We start from the raw sequence: 14491 nt of genomic DNA, 5'->3' as shown, positions 1-14491 counted from the left end.
GATTCCAAAGTCCGGGTCCGGCTTCGGCTGATGTCGCACTCCACCCGACGTCATCTCTGTTGGTCTTCGGGTATAAAAGCATCAGCCGACGCCATTTTCCTCAGTGTTTCTTGCCCCAGATGCCAGTAGCCCTCTTGCAGGGTAAAATTTGGATAGATGCCAATGTTTCCAAATAGATAGAGGTAAACACAACAATAAGCATATATGTACATATATACAAACAAATACACCATAAAGACTCCCCAACAGCTAGCTATTAGGAGGGTAAACACCCTAGGAGTACCACAGAGGGAAGGAGGGAGGGTAATCCTGACTGCAGATGCTATCCAGTTCGGACATCTACATTTATGGTAGGTACAAAACTGTACTATGTCCTTCATGGATGCATCTGCAGTCATAACAAGTGGGTAGAATACCATAGCCAACTAGGGAGGAGGATAAAGGTAGATTATGGTGTGTTTAGGATCCCTTGCAGTACAGCAGTGGCAAACCCTGCTCGGGATCTGGAATAAAGAGGCAAATTATAATGCTTGGCAAATGTATGCACGGAGGTCCAAGTAGCCGCCTCAATAATGTCCTTGGTTGCCACTCCTCGTAAGAAGGCTGTGGTAGTGGCTGTTGCCCTTGTAGAATGAGGTCTTATGTTCTGTGGAATTGGTTTTCCATGGAAGGAGTAACAGTATCGTATGCAATTTCCTATCCATTTGGAGATTGTCTGTTTGGAAATAGCTTTTCCTTCCCTTCCTGTTGCATAGGCTACAAAAGTTGGTCAGTCTTTCTGCTATTTTTTGTTCTGTCCAAGTAGTAGCGTAGCTGTCTATGTACATCCAAGGTATGCAGTATTCTTTCCCTCTGTTTTGTGGGTTGGGAAAGAAGGTAGGTAGGTGGATTGCCTGGTTTAAAGATACTCTGGATACCACCTTAGGCATAAATGTAGGATTAGTCCTCAAGGACACTCTATCTTGGTGGAAGATTAGGAAGGGTTGCACTGCCATTAAGGCCTGTAGTTCTGAAACCCTCCTTGCTGAAGTAATTGCCAGTAGGAAAGCAGTTTTCCATGACAGGTGTTGTAGGTCTGCTGTTGCTGCTGGTTCAAAGGGTGCTAGTGTCAACTTTTCTAGCACAAAGTTTAAGTCCCAAGCTGGTAATGGTGGTTTCCTTGGAGGTTTTACATTCTTGATTCCTCTGAGGAACTGTCTGAGCAAAGGGTGAAAAACAGGTGGATCAAAGCTGTATTCTGCTGAAATAGCTGATGCATGTATCTTGATGGAGGAGTAGGACAGGCCTGAATGAAGAAGTTCGCCAGATACTCCAGAATGTTAGGCATATCTATGTTTGACACATCTTTTCCTCTTTCGGTACTCCAAATGACAAACCTTTTCCATTTTCCAGCATAGTTCTTTCTTGTTGAAGGTCTGCGTGCTTCAAGAATAATGTCTTTAACTCTTTGGGAAAGTTCTGGATTAGCTGCTGCTATGTGATGTTCCATGCAGTCAGTTGCAGCGTTTTAGGTTTGGATGTATGATGCTGTAGTTGTTCTGAGTTAACATCAAAGGCATCAGGGTATTGGCCACATGTTGTTCCGAGACATGCTCTTCAGTAGTGGGTACCAGTGTTGTCTTGGCCAGTTTGGGGCTATCAGGATTATTCTTGGACGTTCTTCCTTGATTTTTAGTAGTACCTTGTGTATCAAAGGAAGAGGTGGGAATGCATATGCTGTTAGGCCTTTCCAGTTGAAGGAGAGTGAGTCCACTTTCCATGCTAGTGGGTGGAATGTCCTTGTGCAGAATTTTTGAGCTGGTGATTGAGGGTGATGCGAATAGGTCTATCTGTGGCATTCCCCATTTCTTTGAGATGGTCTTGAAGATGTCCGGGTGCAGCTTCCATTCGTGGGCATCCGTGGTTCTGCTTAGTATGTCTGCTAGAGTATTGTCTTTCCCGGTACAAATATTGCCTGTAACTGAATGTTGTAGCTGAGTGCCAGGGTCCACAGCTCCAAGGTCATTCTGCATAGGGGTATGAATGAGTGCCTCCCTGTTTGTTGATGTACCACATGACTGTGGTGTTGTCTGTCCTTATCATCAACTGGCCCTCTTTGAGGAATGGTTTGAACTTTTGGATTGCCAGTTTTACTGCCAGCATTTCTTTTAGATTGATGTGCAGGTGAAGTTGATCCTGTGTCCACAATCCTTGCACGCATTTGTGCAGCATGTGGGCCCGCCATCCTAGGTCTGAAGCGTCTGTTGTGATGGTCTGGCTTGGTTGACATCTGCGGAAGGGCAGGCCTGGGTTTGACTGGCATGCCTGAGCCCACCATAGGAACTCCTGTTTTAAGCATGGAATTAGTGGGATTTCTGTTTCTAGACTGTGTCTGTGTTGGGACCATAAATTCTTTAGGTACCACTGTAGTTTCCTCATATGTAGTCTGGCAAATGGGACCAAGATTATGCATGATGCCATGAAGCCCAAGGCCTGTAGAAATTTTCTTGCTGTTAACTTGTTCAGTTTTGTTAGTGCCAAGAAGTAAAGAGGAAGTTCTTTTGTTTTTCTGTAGTCAGGAATGCCATTTGTTGTACTGTGTCCAATTCCGCCCAAGAATGTCCTTGTTTGGGATGGTATCAGCCTTGACTTTTGTAAATTGACTGTGTATCCCAGTCCTTGTAGCAAGTAAATGACCCTTTGTAAATCTGTTGTCAGCTTGCTTTTGTTGTCCCCTTGTAGCAGGCAGTCGTCCAGGTATGGGTAAATTTGAATTCCCTGTAGTCTGCAATGGGCGATTACTGATGCCAGGCATTTTGTGAATACTCTGGGCAGTAGATAAGCCAAAGGGCAATGCTGAGAATTGATAGTGCTCTGATCCTGCAAGAAATCTGAGGTATCTTCTGCAGATTGGTCGAATGGGGACGTGCAGGTATGCCTCCTTGAGATCTAGAGTTACCAGCCAAGACTCCTTGCCCAGCATGGGAAGAAGTTGCTGTAGGGTCAGCATTTTGAATTTTTGGGACAATGATGTATGTATTTAAGGTGGACAGGTCGAGAATTGGTCTCCAACTTTTTTCCTTTCTTGGAACTAGGAATAGTCTGGAGTAGAACCCCTTTCCTTGTTCTGCTGTTGGCACTCTTTCCACAGCTCTCATGTTTGCTAACTCCATTATCTGGCGTAGAGCCTCTGTTTTTTGATTTGGAGGTAGATTTGGCATTCCTCTTTTGACTGGTAAAGTGTGGAAGTGAAACCGGTAACCTTGATCTATGGTTTGTAAAATCCACTTGTCTTTTGTTATGTAGTGCCAGTTCTTTGAAAATAAGGTTAACTTTCCGCCTAGAGGAGCTGCTATTTGTTCCCTGGTAGGCGGATTTAGGATTAAGTCACTGTGGTTGTGCTGATGTAGTGGCAGTGGCTGTGTCTGTGCCTCTGTGTAGGCACCTCCTCTGGATTGGTTTCTGCCTCTGGAACGTCTATTCCTGCCCCTTTGAAATTTTGTGGAGTCAGGAAAGGACCAATTTTTGGCAGGCCAGTTCCTGCTAAACCTTGGGGGTTGAACCTGCAAGAAATCTTTAACAGTTTGAACAGATTTTGCCTTTTCTTCCATTTTCTTCATAACCTGCTGGGCAGGTGTACCAAACAAACTTGTCTTGTCCACAGGAGCATCTAGCAACTTAGCTTTAACATGATCCGGTAAAGCTTGTTCCTTTAGCCATGCATGCCTTCTTATCACTGTGCCTGTCATGGCTGATCTAAATGAAGCCTCCAGTGCATCATAGCCACATTTTAAGGAATGGTTGCTAACCTGTTGTATGTTATTTACCATCTCTAATACATATTTCTTATCAAGAGATTCATCAGTAGTTAGTTTTAGTTAACTGATCAAGCATAAACTCTTGGTATTGTATCATGTGAAACTGACAGTTTAAAGCTCTAGCTGAGAGAGTAGCTGAAGTGTAGACCTTTTTACCCCATCTGTCTAGTGACCTTGCTTCCCTTTCAGAAGGAATAGGGTTTTAGCTGTGGTCGCTACTGCCTTGGGACCCTGGGATATAGTTTCTGGGTCTGCAAGTGGGGCCTTGTAAAGGTGGTGATGAGTATCTGGCACCCTGTAAAATCTGTCTGGTTTGGCAGGGGCTGGGGTAAAGAATCTGGAGCGGAGCAAACATCATTGAAAGCATCATCCACCACAGAGAGAACAGGAGGTATAGCTAAGGGCCTGTGCTGTGGGAGGTGCAGAAAGGTCCTAAGTCTTTTCTGGAGTCTGAAAAATCCTGTTGCTGCCATTGGAACTGTTCTCGCATGGCATGCAAGGTTTCCCCAAAGGAGAATTCTTCTGGTGGGGAAGCAGCTGGAATGGATTCTTCAGCATCAGAATCTTCAAAATTGGAGAAGGGAGCCTCAGGCTGGTCAGTTATGTCTGATTCATCAGCAGAATCATCAGAAGACACTGGCTCAGGGGGCTCTGCCCTAGGTCTCTTTTCTGGGGGCTGAGAGGCCCTGTCTGGGTGAGATTGAGATCCTCTAATTAAAGAAATTAAATCTTCTGCCAAAGAAAGCATTTGAGAACTAGAAGAGGGCCTGGATGAGGGGTGTTTAACAGGCACTGATTTAGTAGTCTTGGCTGCTTTAGCCCTGGCGAAGGCCTTAATGGACATGGCTGCTGGAGGCCTAGCAGCACCACGTGCTGGGGTAGAGACATCCAAGGGGATGGTGTCTGATAAGTCAACCACCGTAGTGGGTAAAATTTCTGAGGTCGATTCAAGAATTGTAGCAGGGGCCTCAGTTGTAAGAATAGGTTCAGCTGTACTTTGAGCAGTTCTCGGTTTCGCCGAAACCGAGACACTCGTTTGCTTTGCCGTGGTTTCGCCGAAACCGCGGACCGCGAGTGTCGGTCTTTATCTTTGCGTTTTTGGAAGATTGGGTAGTCGGAGGATCCGGCGGCATAATGTACGCAAAATCAGTACCGAAAAACTGTTCTGCAAACTCCGACCGGACGCCTAAGCGTTCGTCGGTTGAAAGAGGCACAGGCCGAACAGGCTGCTACGTCGTGGGCTGGGCCTAAACAAGGCAGACAGTAAGAGTGGAAATCTTTATGAGGTATTTGTTTCCCACAGGTTAAACAATTGTTAACTTTTTCTGACATCGGCTGAGGCAAGAAAGAGTCCCCAACGGGTACTTAGCTTTAGAAGTCTTGGTAGTATTCGGTAGAAGTAATCTCTGGATCCGACCGACCGGCACTTGCGAACAGCTTCTGCTTCGGGCGCCACTCGGCAAGAAAGACTGAGGAAAATGGCGTCGGCTGATGCTTTTATACCCGAAGACCAACAGAGATGACGTCGGGTGGAGTGCGACATCAGCCGAAGCCGGACCCGGACTTTGGAATCCGGCCGACTGCAGGGCTGCCTGACGACAGGACAACCCACTTGTTATGACTGCAGATGCATCCATGAAGGACATCTGCGGCCCTGCAGGAGGCCTCCAAAGAATCAAAACCACATTGCAAAGTATGCTTTCCAACTTGTTCTGCTGCATGCAATAAATCCTGCATTTCCTTATTTTCTGCACATTCAGAGTTTAACAACATTTTCTGTTTAAGCAATGCCATGACATGTTGCTGATATTTAAGCATATGAAACTGACAGTTTAAGGCCCTTATAGCCAAGGTAGCAGATGTGTAAACCTTTTTTCCCCATCTATCCAGTGCCCTAGAATCTCTGTCAGAGGGGGTAGGGTTTTTTGCAGCGGAAGCCTTAACTCCTCCTTTTGGACCCTGTGAAATAGTTTCTGGGTCTGCAGCAGGGCTTTTAAAAAGAAATTTATGAGAGTCAGGAACCCTGTAATATCTGTCAGGCTTAACAGGAGCTGGAGGTAAGGAGTCAGGGGTTAGACTAGACTCCGAAAACACATCTACAATGTCTAACACAGGTGGAATGGCTAGAGGCCTGTGTTGAGGTAGTAAAAGGAAATCTCTGAGCCTCTTTTTAGATTCTGAAAAATCTTGGCTCTCCCAGTGGAAATGCTACCTCATGGTATGCAAGGTTTCCCCAAAAGAGTAGTCCTCTGGTGGAGAAGCTGAAGGTATAGATTCTTCAGCATCAGAATCCTCATATGGAGGAAGAGAATATTCCTAATCAGAAGAAATAGAAATCTGATCTGAAGATTCATAGTCCGTTTCTTGCCTAGGCCTCTTATCAGGAGGGGGATGGGAACCCCTGATCAAGGTAATCAAGTCTTCGGCCATTTTGAGCATCTGTTTTTTGGGCATAGAGGCCTGTCCACGTGGCTCTTGAATTTGTTTCTTTGCTTTTGAAGGTGCTTTAGTCTTTGCTTTTGAAGCTGAAGTCAGTTTAATGTAAAGATGTTTAGGTCTGAATACACCCTGAGAAGCCGGTGCCTGCTCAGCGGCTCCGGACCCATCTGAGGGAATGGTATCCGAGGCACCAATAAGTTGAGTTTCCAGCGGCATGGCCGACTCCATGTGGGAGTCAGTAGCGGCCTGCGACTCTAAAGTAGCGGGCGTCAGGGGCTGCGAAAGCACCTCAATGAGGACTGGCGAACTGGAGACTGGCTTAGGAGAAGCTTCGTCGTCGGTTTTGGGCCTCTGTGGTTTATCTTTCTCCTTTTCTTTGCGTTTTTTGTGAACTGCGGTAGTCGGATGGCTATCCAACGACATTTCTGGATAATTAAACCGGCGTCCAAAATAGTTTAAAGCAAAATCATACCGACGCTTAATAGTATGTTGGTTAATCTAGCACAAAACCGACTACCAGAAACTTTGTGATCAGGGCCTAGGCAAGGAATACAGTAAGAATGAAAGTCCTTATGAGGTATTTGCTTTCCACAAGAAATACAATTTACTTTTTCTGACATCGGTCTGGAGCAAGAAAAAAGTTTCCCCAACGGGGTACTTAGCTTTATTGAAGACTTCAGATCTGAAATTCGAACACGAAAATCTCAGGAGTCAGCCAACCGGCACTTGCGAACGGCTTCTGCTTCGGGCACTGCGCGGCAAGAAAGACTGAAGAAAATGGCGTTGGCTACTTTTTTTATACCCCTGACGTCAGGGAAGGGGCGACAGCAGCCGATGCAGGACCCAAGACTTTGGAATTCAGGCCGGCTGAGGGCAACCTGCCAGCAGGATTACCCAAATGTAATGACTGCAACAGTGAAACACCAAGAACATCAACTCAGTGTTTTTTTTGTTTTTCTCCAGGAGCTGACTACTGCATCACAAAAATGTGTTTCTGCCCACCTTCTTTCTGGCTCAAGCATTGGAAGACTGTTAAGAAGATAATGACATTATTGGCCATACTCATCTAATGCATGCACACACTACCCACTTCAAGACAGCACTAACTGCTTGAACAGAATAACTTCCGTACAGCTCCTCATATTAGGTAAGCCAAAACACAAGTGTGTCACTGTTGGGACAGAAAATATATTAGCATGATTCAGACCTGTACCAGGGGAGTGGAGATTAATGTGTTCACCAGCAATTCATCAAAACCCATATGGTACCACTTTGATGGTGAGCTAAGACGTGGAGAGGCCAAAGCCAGAATACACTGCAACATGCACCAGACTTGTGAATGAACTGACAATACACAGATGGCTGCTGTAATTTCTTCCACCACATTATGTTTCAACTCAAGTTTTGTATGTCAAATGAAATATCAAAATGTGGAAGGGTTGGGAACCACTCAAGATTAGATCTCCTTGTAAAACAATATTTAAAAAGAAAGCAAAAGTTATACATCCACCATTAACACACTAGGTACTGCAATCTTCCCACAGCAGTTTACTCTGTGACAGAAGTGAAAGTCTAAATTCCCTCATTCTTCACAGATTACTAACCACATTCAAGATACCTCTATCTTTGCTGAAAATTTAAAAAAATATATATATGTAATTGAAATTTCTCTCTTAAATTCTACATTAGAGGTTAAATTTTTTTTCAACAAGCATCTGTTTCATCTTACTCTTTTTCTGTTGTATTGTTGTCAACATCAGACTGGCTGAAGCTCCATCGGTTTTTAAAACCGCCATCTTTTTGGGACGCTGTTCTGTCCAAAGCTGGAAAGAAGAAAATGAGATTCAATTTTACATTTTAAAACAGAAGAGGCAAGGCCAATTTGCAAATGATACACAAATATAATCTACATGCAAATGTGACATGATTATAAAAAACAGATTTCCCCTTTATGGTATAGACCAATAGAACAATACTGGCTTTCAGATACAATGCAGTCAACATGCCACTCAAAACTTTCAGCACAAGAAATGTGGACAAAGCCAAAACCAATAGAAGAGAAAGTCCCAAAAATATAAAAATTCTTAAACATAGTTATAAACTTGCTAGAATAAAATGTTGTGTTACCATGTATTTTCTAATGGATACGAAGTCTGAAACTCAAATGTTGGTCATTATTCCTCACTGATCTCCCAGAAAACAAATTTTGAGGGAATGACCAAAAATACAAGTACAAAAATTGGACATTTCTGCAAAAATCTGGACAGTTGAGAGGTGTGGTGGTCAATTAATGACCATCAAAAAGGAGCCAGTTCAACAGAACAAAACTTTCAGGAAGTTATTCATTGGGGAACTCTGCCACCCCTATACCACCAAATGCATTGCAAGACCTCTTTGTACTTCACTGAAAATTACAATTAGTACAGGGGTTATGAAGCCCTGAGGAAACAATGAAATACCCCCACAAAGCTTATGCTGACTGGTCAGGTACTACAGGACACTTAGGAAATACATTTTGTCTTAAAAAATCTCAAGATATTTGCCATTTTTCATGCTTTTCACAGGACACAACTGCTCAAGTAGGGACTGTCTGATGCAAAGAGGAAATGGCTGCAACCCTAACTGTGCTGTCATTACATGCAGGACTCCTGGTTTCTATGAAGTCTTGAAAGGAACAAACACCACCACCAGGCCTCTTCTACTCCACCTGCCTCCAATACCCGTGTACCTTGAAATTCTCAGTATGTGACCACCTGGCTACAGCTGACACATCTGTTGTCAATGTCTTGGAAGGTGACATTTGTCTGAAAAGCAAACATCCAGAAAAAGCACACCACAGAGGAAAGCACCCAACAGTGCAACTCTTATGCAGGAAGGCAAACTTTAATCCAAATATCTTGCCTTCAGACAAAATAGAGTCCATAAGGACTCCATTATCCGGCTTCATAACCCTAATCTTGCTACTGTTCTTAAGGTTATTTAGAATTTCATTTTCTTTCTTAGTGAGATTAGGACCAACTCTATTTTTCTGGAACAGCTTCCCTAAAGCACCTTTCAACAACCCTTTCAAAGTTGACCAGTTGTGGGTGGAGTGTGGGATTAAAAACACGGACCAGGCTAGGAAGGAATACTGGTTGCCTAACAAAGCAGCAAAGAAAGGAGTTGCAATAGCAAAGAACAGGACATAAGAGGCACTCTACCAGCTTCTGGAAAGTGACTCAATAGGTGGCACAAACAAACTATACCAGGCTACCAAACAAAGACAAAGATAAAGAAGATAGACACCCTTCATAAGGGATGCCAGCAACAACCTGCTCACCAGTCCACAGGACAAAGGGAGACGTAAGGAGTAATTCCAGCAGCTTCTGAGTGAAGAAAACCCCACAGAAGCAGTACTGCCCCAGACATAGCCTATGCAGGAGGCCATGTATCCAAGAACTTAGAGGATTCCTTGGCACAGATTTGGATCAAACTGGCAAACTTTCTGAAGTACTACATTAGACGCAGGTTCTTGTCTGCTGGGAGGAAAGTTTTTTCCTTGTCTGCATTCGGCAGAAAACCAACAAAGTTGACTGGTCTTGATGGGTTCAAATAGGGCTTGGAGATTTTGATACAATCTCAAGAACTGGAACCCGTGAACTGTGGTTTCTAGCACCCTTCTGATTTCCTAACATAGATGAAGACTAAACGAAGCACTCATCCAGATAAGGAAAGATGTTAATACCCTTTGTCTTGCAAAAATAAATGACTGGAGTCAGGCCTTTGTAAATACCCTATGGGCAGTACATACAATACAGGCCAATGAAGTGATCTGTTAATGAGTACTCTCATGCTTCAGCTCTCAGAAACTGCCCATCAACCTTGCCTATGGGAATATTCAGATATGGTGACTTTAGACCCAAAAGATGCCCAAGGGCTAGTGGAAGTATTGAGACAAAAGGCTCTCAAATGGCATAATGAACTTTCGGACTGATCAAACTTGTTCATTATGGGGAGGATGGTCCAGAATGGGCTTCCAGGATCTTTTTATTGGGACTAGAAACAACCCTGAGTAGAAGCCATCCCTTTTTCTTTTGCCGAGACAACTTCTATGGCTGCCACAGTCAAAATAATTTTTACTTGTAAAGTGTCAGGTGTTGATGATTTTTCTGGACTGGAAGGAGTGCCTAAGAATCTTGGTTTCATCTGGAACTGATGTATGTAACCCTTTTTATGACCTGTTCATAGGTGTACACTACACTAACTGCCACTAGAGCCCTTATAACCTAGCCATGCAACCCAAATGTCACCCGCACATTTGATTTACATTGGTGGTAATTTACTGACTGCCTCTGTCCTTCAAAGACATAAGAGCCAGACTATGGGTGAATTTCCAATTACCCATCCACTGGTCCAAGTTGTGTTTAAAAAGGGACAAAGAAACTCTGCTTCACATGGATGGGGGCCTGTTCCAGAGAATGAGAATTTCCTGAGAAATATATCCATCTCTCCAGCATATACTATTTACGTCACAAGCAAAATGCAAGTCTTTTAATCTAGTAGTCCTGTTACTGGCTGCTTTGCCAATGTGCAAAAGGATCATCAAAACAGGGTCCAGGGATGCCCTATATGCCAAGCAAAGATCACATCTCAGAAGTCTGTATGATACAGAGTAAAAAGACAGGGCTTTGAGGCGATCAGCATAGGGTCATTGTGTTTACTCCCTGTATTCTTTTTGCAAGGAACCTTTGTGGACATTCCAAATGCTGCATGTGTCTGGTCAGGTACATATTCAAGACGGCACTATACTCTTATGATGGGTCTGATGAGGGCAGAGTAAAGTGGTATGATTATGTTCTGGATTTAAATGTCAAGTGCTTGCTTATCCAACACACAGATTTTCTAACTACCTTGGATACATGCTGGTTTAAGGCTAGGTTACTATCTACAAGAGTTCTCAGATTCCTAACTAGTGAATCAACTTTTAAGAGAGTGTTTTATTGATGATGCAGTTAGCCGGGGTGTTACACTTCCCAAAAAGTACTATAGCACATTTCTTAGTACTGTGTTTTAAACCATGGCTTTGGCACCAAGCATATGTCCATATTAGACCTTCATCTTGGGAGGGGCTCCCCATTTGCAATCTACAAACTTGGTCTGCCAAAGGCTGGCTTTTGACCTCCAAGAAGTAGATGCCAATGTCAAAGAAGAGTGGACCCAGCACAGAGCCCTGGGGAGCTCTACTGCTGACTGGTCTCTTTGTGGAAGTGGCCTCACTGATTCTAAACTTTGTGGTCCTTTCAGTGAACCAGCTAGCTATCCATCTGTTGTGTTATAAGGGGATTTACACCTAGTTACGCAAGTTTGTTGACAATGTCCAAGTGCTTTAGCTAGAGCTAGGTGGACAGTATGCACAGTCTTCACATCACTCACTGCCTTAGTGACCTTTTCAGGAAGTCCACCAGAGCATGACCTTCCTATGACAAAGCCAAACTGGGATGGATCCAGTGTCTGGAGGTCTCCTATTTCCTTGCTGATAATTTCCATAATAATTTTAAACATGACTAGTCAGACTAATGGGTCTTTAATTTCCAGGATCTGTTGAAGGGCCTCCCTCCCTTATGAAGGGGGATGCCAGTTGCATCCTCCATTCATGTGGCACAAAGCCTGTTTTAAGACTACAATAAAATAATGACTCCAGCAGTCCTGATAAGTCATATTTTACACTATTCAGGAGGCATCCTGGGATGTTACTGGGGCCCAATGAACCAGTGTTCTTGGCTTGAGTGCAGTCAGTACATGCTACCTAGTTATAGCCGTAGGGGTTATGTTTACGAGTATTTTTGAGGAAATGGTTAGAGATGAGAAGGAAGTAAAGCTGGAAATGAATTTGTCCACTATCAGGTTTGCTATATCACCAGGCTCAGTGAATGCAGCACGGTAACAAACAGTTCAGCATATTGCTATGTGCTGCTCTTGAGGTTTTTGACATAGCTGTAGAAGGCCTTATGGTTATCTTTCACCTGCAGACTACCTTAACCCCATAAGTGGCTTTGCTTGACCTAATTAGCCCTCTTAGTTGCCTACTTCGAGGAGGGAGTTTCAATCCTTGAGAATTACTCCTTGATTTTTGCCATATTTTTTCCTTTTGTTGTAAATCCTGTTTAACGTGGGATGCCACCAGGATAGTTTGCTTCTAGGGCTAGTCCGGGGTTTACTTTTGGTAGGTACAGCAGGCTCTATGCAGCCACTCGCATAGCTGTAGAGTTTGAGAGCAACTCCTTTGTTCCTTTAATGTAGTTTATGGACCCCATTTCCTGCACTCATAATTTAATTGTATAAGGTCACTTACTATTATCCTCTTAGCTCCTACACTAAACAACACTTTCTATTTTCCTTCATTTACAGCTCCCGAATACACTGCATGAAGAACATCTTGTTCCATCATGACTTGCCCATCTGGACACCCTCACCCTATGAGCTTCCAGCAATAGCGACGGCTAAAGCAAAACACACCAAACTAAATAATAGAATCTGCAGTGTATGTCCTCACCCTTAAAACTAGTTTCTAAACTAATCCTTAGTCAGACCCATATTAGCTTCATTCCTCCTTCTATACTCATTAGCTATTCTTTTCTGCTATGACTTTCTTTGACCTAGCTTATGAGTAATACTTCCTCTTCTAAAACTACTAATCACACCATCTTCTATTAAAGAAAACAAATCTATATACAAACAGAAAAGTGCTCAGGAAAACTAAATATATAGTATATTTTTTGCTGTTTCTACCTGTGCGACCTTCTTTTCTTGCTGTAAACGAAGTTTAAACTGCTATTTTATCTGTTTTGAGCAGTTTTATTACCTGCACTTAAGTTAAAGTTTTGTTTAATTTTACTGCTGAGGCTGCCCACTCAAGTGCGCTAGCCTGTGCATTTTAATATACTGCTGTTTCCCTGCATTTTTCTGTAGTTTTCTTAAAAAAAAAAAAAAAAAAAAAAAAAAAAAATCCTTGTTTTCCCACCTTTCCTTGACTAAAATAGTCCAGTATACGGGCTTTTCTGTATTCTGGTCTTTGGGATAGTTCCTGTGTTGCCCACTGCCTTACTTGGATAGAAGGAAGTTTCTTTGCTCACCAGTGGGAGTGGGGAGCCTTGAGCAGCCTATCTGTCCCTGAAGGAGTGACCTCAGCACAAGATCTAGTAGTAATTGGTCGTTTTGGACCATTTCTAGCTCTTTTGAAGTTCCCAGTATAAAAATCCACGTTTGCGCGATTGTGCGCATAGCACAGCGTCGGTTAAACAAGTTTAAACTATTTCTGGCTCCGCCAAGTGTGCTCTTCAGTTTTTCCCTTAAAACTGCTCTACCTTCAATAAAATCAGTCTATTCTCCACCTAAAAAGCCCAGCACTTGATCCTAAAGCATTTTTACACAGGTAAAGCACTCCTGAACAAAAGAGAGCAATACATCCACCTACAATCCCCTTGAGTACCCATTTCCCTTTAGGTCCTTTATGACTCAGTACTCAGCAATCCCTTACACTATTCTAGCATGTCGAGAGGTCAATTACTGGCGTCCTCTCCAGTTCAGCTGGTGAATCTGGGAATCTTGAGGCAATGTTATAACTGCCTCATGTACACAGACAACCTTCTCCTCCTCCCAACAAATACAAATATATGTGAGAGATGCAACTATATAGCCAAACTGGAGGCTGAGCTCTCTTGACTCAGTACTGGCAAGACCAGCCAGGAGGAGAATGTAACCACACACACCACAAACCCAGTCTCACAGAGACCAAACACAACTGCAATCCAAACACATAAACCCACAAAGACATACTCGGAGGCTCTAATTAAAAATCTACCAAAACAACAGAGGCCTCCAAAGCAGACATCCAAGAAACCACTACCTCAAAACATAGCACATGCAACACATATTTCTCAAAGTCAGTGTGCCAAACAGTCACAGCCCTTAAGGCCAAACAACATGCCTGATACACTTGTAATAGGTGACTCTATAGTCAGACACACTGACGTCCCGCTCACCAGACTGAACAAGGAAAAGGTTACAGTAAGCTGCCTGTCGGGCGCTAGAATCCGCCACATAACACAAGCACTCAGGTCACTCCAAAGCAAGTACAAATATGACTCAGTCATTGTCCATGCCGGCGTGAATGACCTGAGACATACCTCCCTGGACTACATGAAGAGAGACAGAGGAGCTCTCTGATTATGTAGCCCAGGCTGGTATGACCCTGACCCTGAGCAGCATCTTACCCT

General features: G+C 43.5%; 1 protein-coding gene across 2 annotated transcripts in view; it reads right to left on the bottom strand.

Annotated features, from left to right (window-relative positions):
* The window catches only part of SENP6 (SUMO specific peptidase 6), a gene marked incomplete in the record, with an annotated part of 3063818 nt that overhangs the window by 2765900 nt on the left and 283427 nt on the right, over positions 1-14491 (bottom strand). For both annotated transcript variants that reach the window (XM_044070093.1, XM_044070102.1), the window contains 1 exon segment: positions 7966-8059. In XM_044070093.1, the coding sequence (XP_043926028.1) occupies positions 7966-8059 (94 nt within the window).

Source organism: Protopterus annectens, chromosome 1.part0, assembly GCF_019279795.1.
Source record: "Protopterus annectens isolate FY-2018-M chromosome 1.part0, PAN1.0, whole genome shotgun sequence".
Taxonomy (NCBI): Eukaryota; Metazoa; Chordata; order Ceratodontiformes; family Protopteridae; genus Protopterus; species Protopterus annectens.
Note: the sequence above shows the minus strand (reverse complement) of the source record. Positions and strands in the feature narration are given on the sequence as shown.